Below are 14474 nucleotides of genomic sequence, written 5' to 3' on the forward strand. Positions count from 1 at the left end.
ACTAGCTTGTTGTTGAGGTCGGAGGTCGAAGGTGGGAGATGGGAGGTCGGAAAGTTTCCAGCTAGCTGAAGGCTGACTTGGCAGCTGGCTAAAGTCTCACCTAGACTAATCGTGTGCCAACTGAAGGGGAAAAAGGGGGAAAAAAAGGAAATGGGAAATGGCCAACGGGTAAGTTCATAATTTATGGCATTATGTTTTTAGAAATATTGAAGAGCAATGGCCAAAACGTTAGGGGCGGCAGTGTGAGCTAATTGGGAAATTTGGTATTTTGTTGCAAGAACAAGTCCAGCAAAATTCTGAAAAAGAGGAAAGAATTAACAGGAAACTCCCTCTGTCGAGAGATTTGACTGGGGTGTGAAAAATATCAAAAGTACTTTGCAGAAAGTTTTTTGTAGAGAGAAATCTGTGCATTATAGCTTCAAGCTATGACATAACTATCATCTTTAATAGTCCTTATGATTAACTTAAATCAACAGGAAACTGTCTTAGTCATTTAATTAAACCATAAATATTGAATATGCCAGAGCTGAAGGACTATTTTAATGCACATGTCATTACAGACATTCCAAGAAAATTCCAAGAATCTACTCCATCCTCCTTAAGATATTATAAATATAGATTTAATTATTTAAATGATAATAATTAAAGGCAAGCCAATTAAGACTCTCGTGGGCACTTCACAGCGGGTAATATGGCAGACAGTTTCCATTAAACTTGCAATAATTCCGGGCTGCTGCCTGCCGCCCTTTCAACTCCTAAAATATTCCGCCCCTTTAACTCACGTGCCAAAATTCCATTCGCACATCACTCCACATGCAATTTCCAAGTTAAATTCGATAAGTTGAATTAAACTAGGAGATGAAGATGGAGTTCAAGTTGGAGCCCCCCAAGGAACGCCTTCTTGGGAGGGGGATATACATATGAAAGCATTCTGGCTCTGATTATGTACTTACATAATTCTCAATCAGATCGTTGCGATGCGGCACAAAGTAATTGTGATCCTCCATGTCACGTCGCTTCTTGACGCGCACAAAGTGCTCCATGGGATTGAGGTTGCGACGGGCGCAGGCGCTGGCGAGGAATTCCTCCACAGACATGGCATCACGTAGATAAACTGTCGAGTAAGCATTGTCGGGCATTGCAACTTTGAAAGTTTTTTCCGGTTCGTCACGTGAATTCATCTGGAAAAAGGCAGAAAATTCGATTGGATAAACAGGGGCACAGACACACACGGCCAGATATATATATATATTTCCCACGTACAATGTCATTAAGCAGTCAGGCACAGACATTTTGCGAGCCTCAAACATATACACTGTGCATTAAAAGTGTAGTGAATTTTGCAATTTTATTATAAAAACAAGAACTAATTTATTGTAAACAGTATACAAAAATAAGTAAGAAAACTAAATTCAAATGAGAGACTTTGAGATAAGTTAACTCATGATTTAAAACTTATAGAAAACAACTGCCTCTTTACTATCATGTTAATTAGCCGATTTTAATGCATCTTAATTATATTTACACCCTTGCAGGGTATTATTATCTTTCAACAGTGAATAACTATGATCAGTAATTACCTATGATCAGAATATAACTATGAGCAATAAGTAGCTCTGAACATAAAGTATCTATTACCAGTAAGTAACTATGAGCAGTAAGTATTTGCATTGGCCACGTCATATTTTTAAGGTCGAAGGCTGATCACTTGCACTATCACTATCGATGTAAACTCTAGGTACCCCTAGGACAGACTGAGGCGCGCGCGACCTCAGCGCCTCTATTTATAGTCCCCGGGGAAAGAGAAGAGAAGAGAAAGTGAGTGTGAGTGCGCGGGAGAGGAGTTGCCTCTAGAGATTAACATAAGCGATAGCCATAGAGAGAGAGAGAGAGAGAGAGTGGGAGAGGCAGAGAGAAACAGCGAGCTATTTAATTTAACTATAATCAATAAGTAACTATGAGCAATAAGTAAATCTGAACATTAAGAACCTATGTCCAGAAAGTAACTATGATCAGTAATTACCTATGATCAGAATATAACTATGAGCAATAAGTAACTCTGAACAGAAAGTATCTATTACCAGTAAGTAACTATTACCAGTAAGTAACTATGAGCAGTAAGTATTTGCATTGGCCACGTCATATTTTTGAGTTCGAAGGCTGATCACTTGCACTATCACTACCGATGTAAACACTAGGTACCCCTAGGACAGACTGAGGCGCGCGCGACCTCAGCGCCTCTATTTATAGTCCCCGGGGAAAGAGAAGAGAAGAGAAAGTGAGTGTGAGTGCGCGGGAGAGGAGTTGCCTCTAGAGATTAACATAAACGATAGCCATAGAGAGAGAGAGAGAGGGGGAGAGGCAGAGATAAACAGCGAGCTATTAACTTTAACTATAATCAATAAGTAACTAATAATTTTACTATTATATAAGTCGAAACTTTGCGAATCGGTGGACTATATATATACACATATATAGCTGCCATAGGAACGATCGGAAAATTTTTAGAAAAAAATGTTATGACTTTTTCAGTTTTCAACAGATTTTCGTCAAATTTAATATATGTTATAGTCATTATATATTAATCTAGAATTTTGTGTAAAATCGGTCTATTGTATCATATTGCCATACAAACGATTACTATATATAAATTGAACTGCATATTTTTTTGCCAGTGCACCCACATTGGCAAACTGGTATGCTGGCATATAGCCTTATAGCCACACGGAAGTGAAAATTGAAAAATAGCAAACACACACATACATTTCTACCCGCAGTTGATGCAGTTGTTGTAGTAACCCTTCGCCTCCCCCCTCCGAAATGTAATGAAAAATGTCGCCAGCAGCAGCAGCAGCGGCAGGTGAAGCAGCATCCGTGATAACCAGGAGGAGGAGCAGGAGGAGATGCCGCGAATCCAGACCTGCAAGCAGGATCTGCTGCTGCACATAGTTGGGTTTGAAGAAAACTCAGTTAAAATGCTTAACCGTTTCCACAACGTCATCGTCATCCAATGTTAACTCTCTGATGAGGCTTCCTGCTGCAGCGCCTCTTCATGACCCTCCTCCCGCCACAGCTCCCTGGCTCCTGACTCTACTCACTCCTGGCTGGATCTGTAAACGAATCAGGTGGCCCAGCTGCCAGTTGTCGGCTGCTGGAAATTGCATTTGTATTGGCAGCCATTGGCAATGGGTTCGTTTCGTTTCGTTTAAGTTGGCAGCAGTTTGGGCCCAGCCAGGTAATACACTCACTCACCCATATGCAGCACACTCACCGTCACACCCACACCCACACCCGGCCAGGACAATTGAATTAGTTTGGCAGTTGGCAAAGGCAGCCTCCACACAACACGAGCTACCAAGTGAGCTCCAAGAAGCGTTGCAGGAGCAGAATGTTGCCTCGCATAACCATTTTGCATATCGATTACGGGATCATTATGCCAGACCAAATATATCAACTTTATATTCATGAAAGTGTATGTGGCATTTATACTCTGCAGATCAAAGGACCTCACAGGCGGAGGCTTACAAAAAATAAAGAAAAAGAGTAGTGCAGCTCCTCAAAAAGGAATTTTTTAATATTTAATTTTTGGTTGTTCAAAAAAACCAACAGGCATTCGAATTTGCATCATATTATATTTGTGTTGGCCACTCAAATTGGGTACAGAAATATTATGGGAATGTTGAATCCTTTCAGTTAAAGAACATTTGTTGAAACTTGAGATAAATTTAAAGATACAAGAACATCTAGATATCTCTTTAAAGTTTCCATTTATTTAAGTTCATTAGGAATTGTTAAAATTTAGAAAATAAATAATATATTTTTCATAGAAACTCACTTAATAAATGCATTTACAATGGAATTTAAAACCCATTTCACTACAGAGAAAATTACCATTTATATTTTGCTAAATTATACAACTCTGCACTTGATTTGTTATGTTCAAATTAAATTCCATATCAAGCTAAACAATTGAAAGCAACTTCAATGCGATTTCAGGACTGTGATAATGGAAATGTCAGTGCCTGGCTGCTGAGCACCGATTGTTCCGAGGACCTGTGTCCTCGATGCTACGGAACCCTTAAAGACGATTAATTCCGCACGAACTTAACTCTCCTCCCGACTAATTAACTTTTGATTGTTCCTGACTGACTGGAGTCGTCGTCGTCGTCGTCGTCCCCAGCCCAAGGCCATGAGAATATATATTTCTCTGATATTCTGGCGGGCATTGTCGATGGACAGTTTAATTAAATTTTAGCCCGAGTATTTTAACTTTTGCGAATTGGTTATTTCGGCTGCCGGATAACTGCCAACTGTGTTGCCTGACTGAATGATAATTTGCTTTGGAGAGAGGCCTTTAATTTTATTTGCCATTTCTGAACTGCAGTTGCAATTTCACAATTTCACAATTTCAACTGCATTGCAGTTGACATGTTCGAAAAATGGCCAAAGTGAAGGGCAGTTACAGGCGCTGAAGGAGAAATTGGCTTGTTTGGGTTTGGGTGTGGACTATATGAACCAAATCAAATGCACATTTTTCAAATTCATTGAATTTTCAGTGCATTTACAGCGTCATGGCTGGGTCTCCTTCCTCTTCCTCTCAATTATGTAACTTCATTGCATTTGTTTTTACATGGTTCTACTGTGTCTGTCCATGTGTGGAATCATTTATATTTGTATTTATACTTTATGATATTTTTTTAGGTTTTTAAAATTGCAGTGACTGCTGATGGAAGGTGCCAGGGGTAGGGCAATTGTGCAGCGTTGGCAAATTTAATTGGAAATGAAGTGGTGTGCCGAGAGTTCCATAAGCGAGCCCATGAAATCCGAGTCATGCACAAGATTATTTTGTCAATAATCGGAAACAAATTGAATTTATTAAATGAATTGCATTATCAAGCAAGAGATATGTCCAAAATTGGTAACACTAATTGAGATTTAACAAACAGCTGATGGAAGTCTCCTTCCTGGTTTTATTAATCAATTCTCCCTCCGCTGTTGTTGCCTTGAATTATTTTCCCAACAAATTTAATCTTTGCCCAGCTTGAACTTTTCTTTATTCGCTTTCTCGACTTGATTTAGATTTGATTGTGTGTTGAGGTCATTAGCAGGGGTGAGGTGGAAAAGGACCAAAAGGAACTTGGACTTGGACTGAGTCTGGGGCGGCATCTGATCACCATTTGAAATGGCGTCGCCCTGCATTATTCACTTAAAATATGCAAATATTTTCTTTTGCCAAGTCAACTTGAGTTCTTTTTCCCTCCCGCGTTTTCTTGGTTTTTCTTTCTATGCGGGGTGGGGGAAACCCTGCCTTCCACCCACCCCTCTCATAAATTTCATTATTCTTTTTGTAATTTTTGATGGCCATTAAATGCAAATTATAAAGCTAAAATACACAAAGAAAAAAAGAAAGAAAATACAGCAAATTCTAATGGACAGGGGGCGGCGTTGGGACATATTTTTATATGATGGCCATTGCCCATCCATTTTAAGCATTAGCGCTCAATTTAGCTTTTAATGCCATTTCCGTTGCCTTAAATAAAAATTCAATTACTCTGGCACACACACATACACACGCACATTACGAGAAAAACCATAAACACATACAAACAGTCGCGAGGAGCGTACAGCAAATGCGTTTAAAATTGAAATAATTTTATTACCCATACGCCCCGTGGCCGCACATAAATGCCACACATTGATGCGCGAGGACAACCATAAAGGCTCGTATTTATATAGGTAAATTTATATGGGCATTTTCCGTGAGAATTCAAGCACCTTTAAGTTCGGAAAATACACAACTCTTTGAAGCATTTTTTCAATGAATTTCTATGGTTTCTCCTAGATGTATCCATTTTAAATTATAAGTAAACCCAAAAAAGGTATTTAAATGTGACTAGAATTGAACTCACCTGCATGGAGCGACGACTGGAGCCGCTATTGGATCGCGATAGCATCGGGGGCCTCCGTTTGGTAGCTCCTCGTCCTGCCAGAAGATTGTTGAGCAACGAGGGCGAGCGGGCACAGATGAAGGCATGGAAGGAGGATACCGTGAATACGCCCAACTTGTTCAGCGTGTTCTTTGTGGGGCGTGAGACGTGAGTCAGCAGCGACTGTTGAATAAATGGGAAATGCGAAAAGTTTACAAAATTTGATACGTGTGGAATGAATAAAACGTTATTTTTGGGACCCACTACTAGTAGTACCCAACCCGCAACTAATTTTACTATATTTTGCCAACTTCTCTCACAGAGGAAGAGAGCATTAAAAAAGGCAGACCGTGTGGACGTACACCTATGTAAATAAGCCTTTGGCATCCTGCAGTCGACTGAAGTTGCTCTCTTCACAGGTGCTGAAGTTGTTTGCATTTTGTGGTTATTAATAATAAATAATGTTGCTTTTCAGGCACACAACTGCACTTACCAGAACCCTCTCTTCCCCACAGTTCAGACTGCCATTAAAAGCGCAATCAACTTTCAACCCTTTTCAGTGAGTCAGTCAAAGCATTCAGTCAGTCAGTGAGTCATTCAGGGAGTCTTTCTAAGGATTGTTTAGGGGGAGGAAAATTGCCTTTAAGCTCATTTAAGATGCTTAAACTTTTGTTATGGAGATTAATTGTGCATGTTTGGGTTTTGATTTTGCAAAAGGGATGAAGGAGTAGGCTGTGCCTCGGCCACTGTTCAGATAGGTAGAGGTAATTATAGACAACTCGACAACACGTCAAGGGTTCTCGGTGAAATTGTAAACGGGTTTGCCCGGAATAGGACATCATGATTGTTGAAAGGGATTTTGGGCCAATGCCATTGTGGCCCCGGTTCTAAGCCCTCGAACCAGGCTGTGAATCTGTTTTTGATGTTCCCCAAAGGTTGGAGGACTTAAGCTTGCGGTGGCTTAAGCGAGTTATTGTTCTGGTATTAGGCAGGCATTGATTGGGGAATAGTTTGGCGTGGCTTGACTCTGCGTCTCAAGGTTATGAAAGGCTAAAGATACTGATTAATTGAAAATGTTGTTAAGCCCTTTCACAGACTTGATTGAAATATGGCAACAGCTCTAAACTAAATAGAGAATTATTAAGCGAAAATTGTGCTTAAACTGTTAAACTGTTAAGTAAAATTGTTATTGAATTATTATTATTGTTATTGTATTTGAAATAAATGAAATTGGACAATAATTATCAGCTTATAGTTTTGTCATTAAAATCAAAATGAAAACATAAAATAATTAGCCTGGCGGTTAACACCTATCCTAAAATTGACTGCGGTCACTACATAACCACATTTATTTTGTGTATATTTAGATTTTCTAATTTCATTTCTAATTTTTTAATATGCAACATGATAACACAGTGTATTTTTAAACACTAAAGCTTAAATGAACATTGTGGTTATAAACAAAATTATGTTTAGAGCCAAATTTTAGCTTTTTGCTTTATAAAACAGATTATTTTGGTTATTTTAGAAGAGGCTTTCTTTAAACCATTTAACAATAAAGATAAACCATGAACTTTAACACCATTTACCATGTAATTGATCCACAACATTGTGTCATTTTTAAATGAAATAATAAAAAAATAAATGTTTCATTTAAGCAATTTAACCCTGTGGTTACAGATGAACTTCAACACCTTTACTGCAATTGGCACCCAACGGTGCGTCCCCTGGCGCACAAATGTAGGCAATATTTTTCGCGCTAACAACTGCAACCGCTCTGGATGAATCATAGAGCTGGGGCCAGAAGGACATGGCTCTCTACCCATTAATTGCGTCCGACTTATCTGCCTGACAGCCTCGCATTTCGCTGGAGGTTCTATATATATGGGTTTGGGGCCCAGTTGTGTGTTTTCCACCTGGCCATAACTCACCTTCGGATTGGGCAGCTCGCCGCTCTGCAGCGAGGCCATGTAACAGCGCAGCCGGAACTGTTCGCAATGCAACCGCTCCAGGTTCTCCTCCCACTGCAGTATCTGCGTCTGGATCTGATGACGCGTCTCCTGATCGGTGACAACTGATTGCTGCAGCTCGGCCATGTGCTTCAGCTTGTGATCCTGTGGGGAGGGGAGAGAGAGACAAGCAGAACAACGGGTTAGTGTGCCATAGCATATGCAATACATACATATATTCAGGATATATATCACATGTGTGTGTGAGTGTCTGTGTGGGTTATGAAAGCATCCGAGGCATGGCATCATTAGCATTTCATGGCAGCTTTGTCCCACTGCTCTGCGGTGGCTGCCATTTGACGAAAATACATAAATCACGCGTCATGTGCAGCTAAAAATTTTCCCAGCTCTTCCGTCAAACCGGCGAAGAGGGGTTTTCCGCAGCGCAATTCAAATATCTCTGCTCCTGGCACACCCCTTTTTCCCCCCTTTTCCTGATCCTGAAGTGCGTTGGCAATGCACCAAAAAAAAATAGGGGAAAAAACCCTTTTCGCGTATAGGTACTGCGCATATACATGCCCCTGTTTTCATTACAAATACCGTTTGACTTCCGCCGCAGATGCTGCACCCCTCTGAAGCGACCCATTACCGTCGCAGGACGATGGAACCAGGGACCAGGGACCAGTAGGGAGTTAGGAGCAAAATTCAGCATTTGAAATCCCGCTTTCACGTGCATTTATAGCACGCTTGCATAGATCTCATGGAGCATGGAGCACGTGATTGTTTCATTTTGGTCGCTGCTAGAATCCTGGCTCCTCGTCCTGTGCCCCTTTCCCGCACTCCCGCACTCCCGCAACCATTTCCAATCCCCTGCACTTCGTTTCTTGTTGTTGCATTTTGACTGCTGCATTGAATGCGAGTCAGTAAGCTGACAATTATTTGCAGATGCAACTGCTGCTGCTGCTGCTGTTGCCATTGCAACTGTGTGTGTGTGTGTGTGCCGTGGGCGTGGCAACAACCTGAATAGGCACTTTCGATGTTCGACATTTTAATGAATGTGTACACATAAACAGTCAGGGGTTACGGGTGGAGGGAGACGAGGGGCTTGGGGCAGTCCTACCTGGGATTACGTGTGTACCACCACCAGAGCCCAGCGCCCAATCCTGCAATCCTGCAATCCTGTAATCCGTGCGACTCTCTCTCTATTTGAACTGTGCGATGCTGAGCCTTTTGAATGTTTGTTTTACGTGGAAATAAATCAAAGTTTTGTGCATTTTATTTGCACATCTCGCACACGACACACACAATGCGGTGGTGTGGCTTCAAGCCTGCAATCGATATGTGTGGCAAGGCTTCACCTAATTCAATTCCACTAAAGACGCCAATAATTCCTAGTTGAGGTCTAAGCCAGCCTTCGCAGCAGTCTCGGTCTTGGTGGGCACCAAGCTGCTTGGTTAATTAATAAACTGAAATCCCATTATGCACTGCGACCGCACACACTCACTCACCTCCAAGGGAAGAGACGCAGGAGGATGTCGTACCAAGGAGATCCCTGTCAATGGCACTTTGCACTTGAGGAAAGCTGCTTATTTGACAAACACAAACCGGAAGGAAGGAGGTCTCGAAACTCCAAGAGGAACAGAGACACTATCTCAGCCCCCCAGTTTTGTGATTATTTACAACACAAAACTGGACCGAGGCGAGGCTAGGCTAGTCGTCTGAGGCTGCCAGGCAACAGTTTGTCCTTGTCAAAGTAATATGGGCTCTTCCTGGACCATAAATAGCTCTCGCCTGGTGCTTGACCATTAATCGCCCCACTGGCCATTGTATCCATTGTGCCTGACCCTCTCCTACTACCGGCGACCGCACCCCAGGAGTTTTTGGATACTGATAGCTTGGAGCAGCCACTCCAAGGGTTAATGGCAATGTTAATGGACTTGTAATTGCCCTGCAATTGGGAGTGTAAATCACGCAAACGATAACTCCACAGCCAGAGCTGTGAATCCCCTTCGGGCTGTTTGAACTTCACTGGGCGAGAGATATGTTTGCCGCACATGCAATGGAAATATTTGACGGACAACCAAGGCTATCTCTGGATCTTTGGCTTCCCACAAAAACCCATTGGACACACACATGAATGAATAAGTAAACCTGTATTTTACAGGACTACAGAGAGGAAACAGGTGCAGCTAATGGCTATCGAATGGGATTTGTGGTTTTAGTAAAGTTAAACTTTTTTGCTTTTTGAATTTGGAATGAAGAGAATACATCAAAAGACCATTTGTTCTCATTATGTATAGGTCAGTTCATATCACAAGAAGCTTTTCTGTAAGGCCCTTAAACTTGATTCGCCTAGTTTCACACTCTGTTTCTGGAATTAATTTTCTTTTTCGTAAAGTTCTTAATTAAAGTTCACTTTACTGAAGTGTCCTTTTAATAGCTTTACTCCTAAATGGCCTTCTCCTGCCGTGTGGCTTGTGTTCTTAATTTAAAGTCAATCTTGTTTTGCGTAGGTCTTCTTTCTCGCCTTTGAGCTTCTCTCCGCCTCACTCGATTTTGAGGCTTCTTCCGCTGCTGCTGCTGCTTGCCTTTCAAATCCATTTCAGTGCCGTGGGAGGATATTAACAGCACTCGCAGGACCACAAGGCACTGCTATATAGTGCACTTGTGCAGCAAACTCGACCCTCTCTCTTTGGTCACGGTCTCGCTGTTGCGGTTGCCGCTTGTTTTGACACATGTCACGCGCTAAGTGACAGGCCCAGCCACAGTTCGAGCGGCTCCTTTCCGGGCTTTCGGCTTTCGGCTCCGTCTCCGGCTTGAGGTCCGGCCTCCATCTCCTCCTCCGGCTGCTCCTCGCTGCTGTCATCTCAATTCCCGTGAATTTTATTATTGCTGCATAGTGCATCTCTGTTCCTCCTTTTGCATTCACCAGGCTGTATCTGTCGCTCCTTGACGATGAGTTTTTGCGGTTCGCCTATTTAGTTGTCCTGCCTCTGCCGCCCAGACCATCATTTCCCGACGCTCCGTTGTCCTGTGGTCGTGTTCCTGTGGTCCTCGCCCCCGTTGTCTGTTGCGCTTTCATTAAGCGCCACTTGAGGCTGCCTCTGCCCCTGACGATGCGATGCCATAACCCGATGCCTCCTGATTCCCGGACCATACTCCCCAGGCTCACATTTGTGCGGCAGGATACAGAGAGAAATGGAACCGAAAATCATCATGGTTCGCCAAATATCAAGCGGTATAAATAATGCTCTTGACATTATTCCAAAGCCATGATTGATGTGAGTGGCATTTATATCTATTTTCCTCATTATTCTTATTTTATTAACTCGGGGGGAAAAAATATTCATTGGCCATGTTATTTATTTTGGCACATCCTTTTGTTTGGGGAAGCAAATTGTTTATAAACTCATGTTGACAATTATTTTAAATGCATGTGAAATCAGAGGGCATTGCAGTGGAAATTATGTAGAATTTCAGTGAAATGTCGTCTGCCTTATTTGGCAAAGCTTTTCTGTTGATAATTAGGTGAATTTTCAGCTGGGAAAATATTGTATATTTTCACCTGTCTGATTTTATTTTTAACTGGGATGATTATTTACCTACAAAAAGTCCTTGCATTTCTTTTCCCATTGCAGCTCTATAACAAGGATTTATTGACTTAAACCCCACTTAAATTTTCCCCTCAGTGTAGATGGAGAATCTGAGGATGCCATTGCCATTGCTAGATGCACTTGTTATTATTATTATTGTTGGTCTTGTTCTCGTTGTTGTCGCTGGTCTGCCATTTCCGCTTGAGAGTTGAGGAGAGTTTGGAGGGTTCATGGTTCTGATTCTGGTACTTGTTTTTCTTTCTGTTTTTGTGTTTGTTTGTTGTTTTCATACTGAAGCTGCTGTGTTTTGGTTGATATATGTTTTTACTCGAGAGTACAATTAAAAAATACATTCAGCTATTGTTTGACTCGCCCCGTTGACAATATTCCTCGCATGACTGGCCAAAGATGCCGCAAACGGCAAAAGCAACAATAACTGCGACCCAACAATGACTGAAAGAATAATAATAATAATCAAATGGGGAAGGCAGGACGTGGGACGCAGGACGCAGGACTCGTGACCCGCTATCAGTTTATTTTGCTTGCCAGCTCTCGGTGCCATCAATTAACACGGAAACGGAGTAGTGGCGGTCCCCAAAGGATATTGAGTAGTGTAGTTCCTCTTTGAAGGACACAACCTCTGCTTAAATGACTTTTGACATGGCTTTTGCATTAAATGGCTGCTCCATGGCAGTCAAAAGTCACCGGTAAGAGTACGGGTCAATCTGGCAGGACCTGCTGCTGATGCTGCCGCAGCCCGTTGCCATGTCAACAAAAGAGGCCTGCAAAATTGTATATGGGCCTGCATAAATGCTGACCGCAAAATGATGCCACATTATATAACGTGTGAGTGCTGCATCTGAGGGCTGAGCTGGCTAAAAAGGGGAAGCCCCATTTCCTCCCAGTAAACGAACTCGGACCTCTAAACTGGCGCCTATGTCTGTGGCCACAGAGCCATGGGGTGGGATGAGTCTGTAGATTGCATGCTGCATGCTAGATCCTGGATGCTGTTGACAATTGAATTGAATTTTCCGCCCCTGACCACAGCCACGCCCACTGTGTCAGCAGCGCCTACATAAAGCATATTTTTGCATCTGCTGGGAGCAGTCGTCGACAGTGGACAGTCGACAGTCGGCAGGCTCTCGATGAACGCCTCCTGAACCCAACACGAAAACAAATCAGGAACCAGAGAGCAAACTGCCTCCTCTCCGCCTGCCAGGAGGGGATTAAGGGCAGGAATGCCGTCCCTATCCCGGTTTGGCCCGGTGGCAACCATATGCCAGACCCATTTCCTGTGCAACTTTCGACCAAAAGTTGCAAAAATATTCGCACGTTTGGCCAAAAACAAAGCTGCACCAAAAGGGAGGTCCACCCGACTGGACCTGGTTTGGGTTGGGTTTGAGGATGGAGATGGGGGTCACCATCATCATCACCGGACTGTGCGGGGTCACCACCCAACCACCCACACATGTGTGACCCTCTTTCCTCCCACTTGGGCCCTTTGTGCCGGACTTTGGAGTTCAACTCGTTTCTCATATTTCTTGCCATAAATTTTTACCATTTTGGCATTAGTTTATGAAATGCCACGCCCACCACCACCATCACCGTTACGGTATATATATACGAGAGTGTATGTGTGTGTGGCAGGTCAAACTAAAGTTTTTTTTTCCCATCATGAAGAAACCTCAGGAAAAAAAAAGAAAGCAAGCAAACCGAACAAGTAAATTTTATGGTAATTATAAACTTTATGGTTTCATTAAAAAATATTGAAAAGAGAATACCGAGCAGGCAAAAAATACAAGAAATAAAAAAAAAGGAAACCGAAAAATGGAAATTTCACAATAATGGTGGCTTAAAGGGGGGAAAGGGGGTCCTGGACTCGCATTGTTGCACAAGCCGCCAGAGCCACCACCCCCCTGTGCAACCGTCACCCATCGAAGTTTCTTTGCATTTTTGTGCGGCTTTAAGTTGGTCTAATTAAGTAAAGTTTTTTGGGTGTAAGTTAAAATTAACTAAATATGCATTTCATTATAATTTTTGGTTTACAAATTTACGGTTTATGGCTGGACGAAATTTAGCTTGGCCAAGGATATGGTGTGTGTGTGTGTGTGTGTGTGTGTGCAAGACTCCAAAGTTGTGGTTAAATTTCAGTTTAATTATTACAAAATTAATTGCACACTTTAGGGCTTTCATTCCCCTCTCCCAATGAGTGTGTGTGTGTGGATTTATCTGTTTGTTTGGCTGCGCAAACTTGCGGAGTGAATTTCCCTCGAAGGAATTTAAATCCTTCGACTCCTGCGGTACATCCGAAATGGATGCCTACTTTCCGGCTCAGCAGTCAAGAAAAACAAGCATGCATTTTGCATGTAGTGAATGTTTTCATAAAGCGCAATTAAAATATCTCTCTCTTTTGTTCTCTCACCCCATACAAATTGCATTAAGCTTTCAATTCACAACCGATGCATCATTTAATTAGTGCAATTATTTAAAATGGAATAAAGGCGGCAAAACTGCGGTTAAAAGTGTGTGTAAAATACCTGAACAAGTTGGACCAAAAAAAAAAAGGAGAGAAATATATTTATAGAGCGAACGAAAAGTGAATGAAAGGTTCCATATAAATAACTGGAAAAATGTTAAAGCCAGATATTGTGGTAAGGCCGAAAATATTATTAATGCTTTAAATAAACAAGTATTTAAGTTACAGCAATTGCTCTGAAATCTGAAATATTCAAAAATATTATTTAAAGCTTTAATGTAGCCTACTTTTAGACAACATTTCAATTGATTCCAATTCAACAATGATTTCCACTATTTGCAAACTTCCACAATTCAAGCTTTAAACAACAATTTCAAAACGAAAGGCTTCTGATAGAGAAAATATAGTTGAAATTGGTAGGCGTGACGCCAGGGGGCGTGGCATGGGGACGAGTGAGCTGCTATTGAGCTAAAAATGACAGCAGCCATTCAAAATTGAAAGCAGAATCCAGGACTAGAAGCTGGGAGCT

At 41.9% G+C, this 14474-nt stretch overlaps 2 protein-coding genes across 39 annotated transcripts in view; both read right to left on the bottom strand.

Annotated features, from left to right (window-relative positions):
• The window catches only part of sif (guanine nucleotide exchange factor still life), a 97938-nt gene that overhangs the window by 33834 nt on the left and 49630 nt on the right, over positions 1 to 14474 (bottom strand). For all 38 annotated transcript variants that reach the window (XM_086833895.1, XM_086833893.1, XM_086833906.1 and 35 more), the window contains 3 exons: positions 7859 to 8041; positions 5910 to 6110; positions 954 to 1181 (listed from right to left, as the gene is read on the bottom strand). In XM_086833895.1, coding sequence (XP_086690021.1) covers positions 954 to 1181; positions 5910 to 6110; positions 7859 to 8041 — 612 coding nt within the window. The remainder of the gene's footprint in view (positions 1 to 953; positions 1182 to 5909; positions 6111 to 7858; positions 8042 to 14474) is intronic.
• Positions 10086 to 10958, bottom strand: LOC110176243 (uncharacterized). Its single transcript, XM_020942542.2, is given in 3 exon segments — positions 10086 to 10780; positions 10782 to 10930; positions 10932 to 10958. Coding segments are annotated over 3 exon segments (213 nt in total). The 3' UTR covers positions 10086 to 10743.

The sequence above is a fragment of the Drosophila serrata genome, unplaced genomic scaffold (assembly GCF_035046125.1).
Source record: "Drosophila serrata isolate PLE 108 unplaced genomic scaffold, ASM3504612v1 contig_272, whole genome shotgun sequence".
Classification (NCBI taxonomy): Eukaryota; Metazoa; Arthropoda; class Insecta; order Diptera; family Drosophilidae; genus Drosophila; species Drosophila serrata.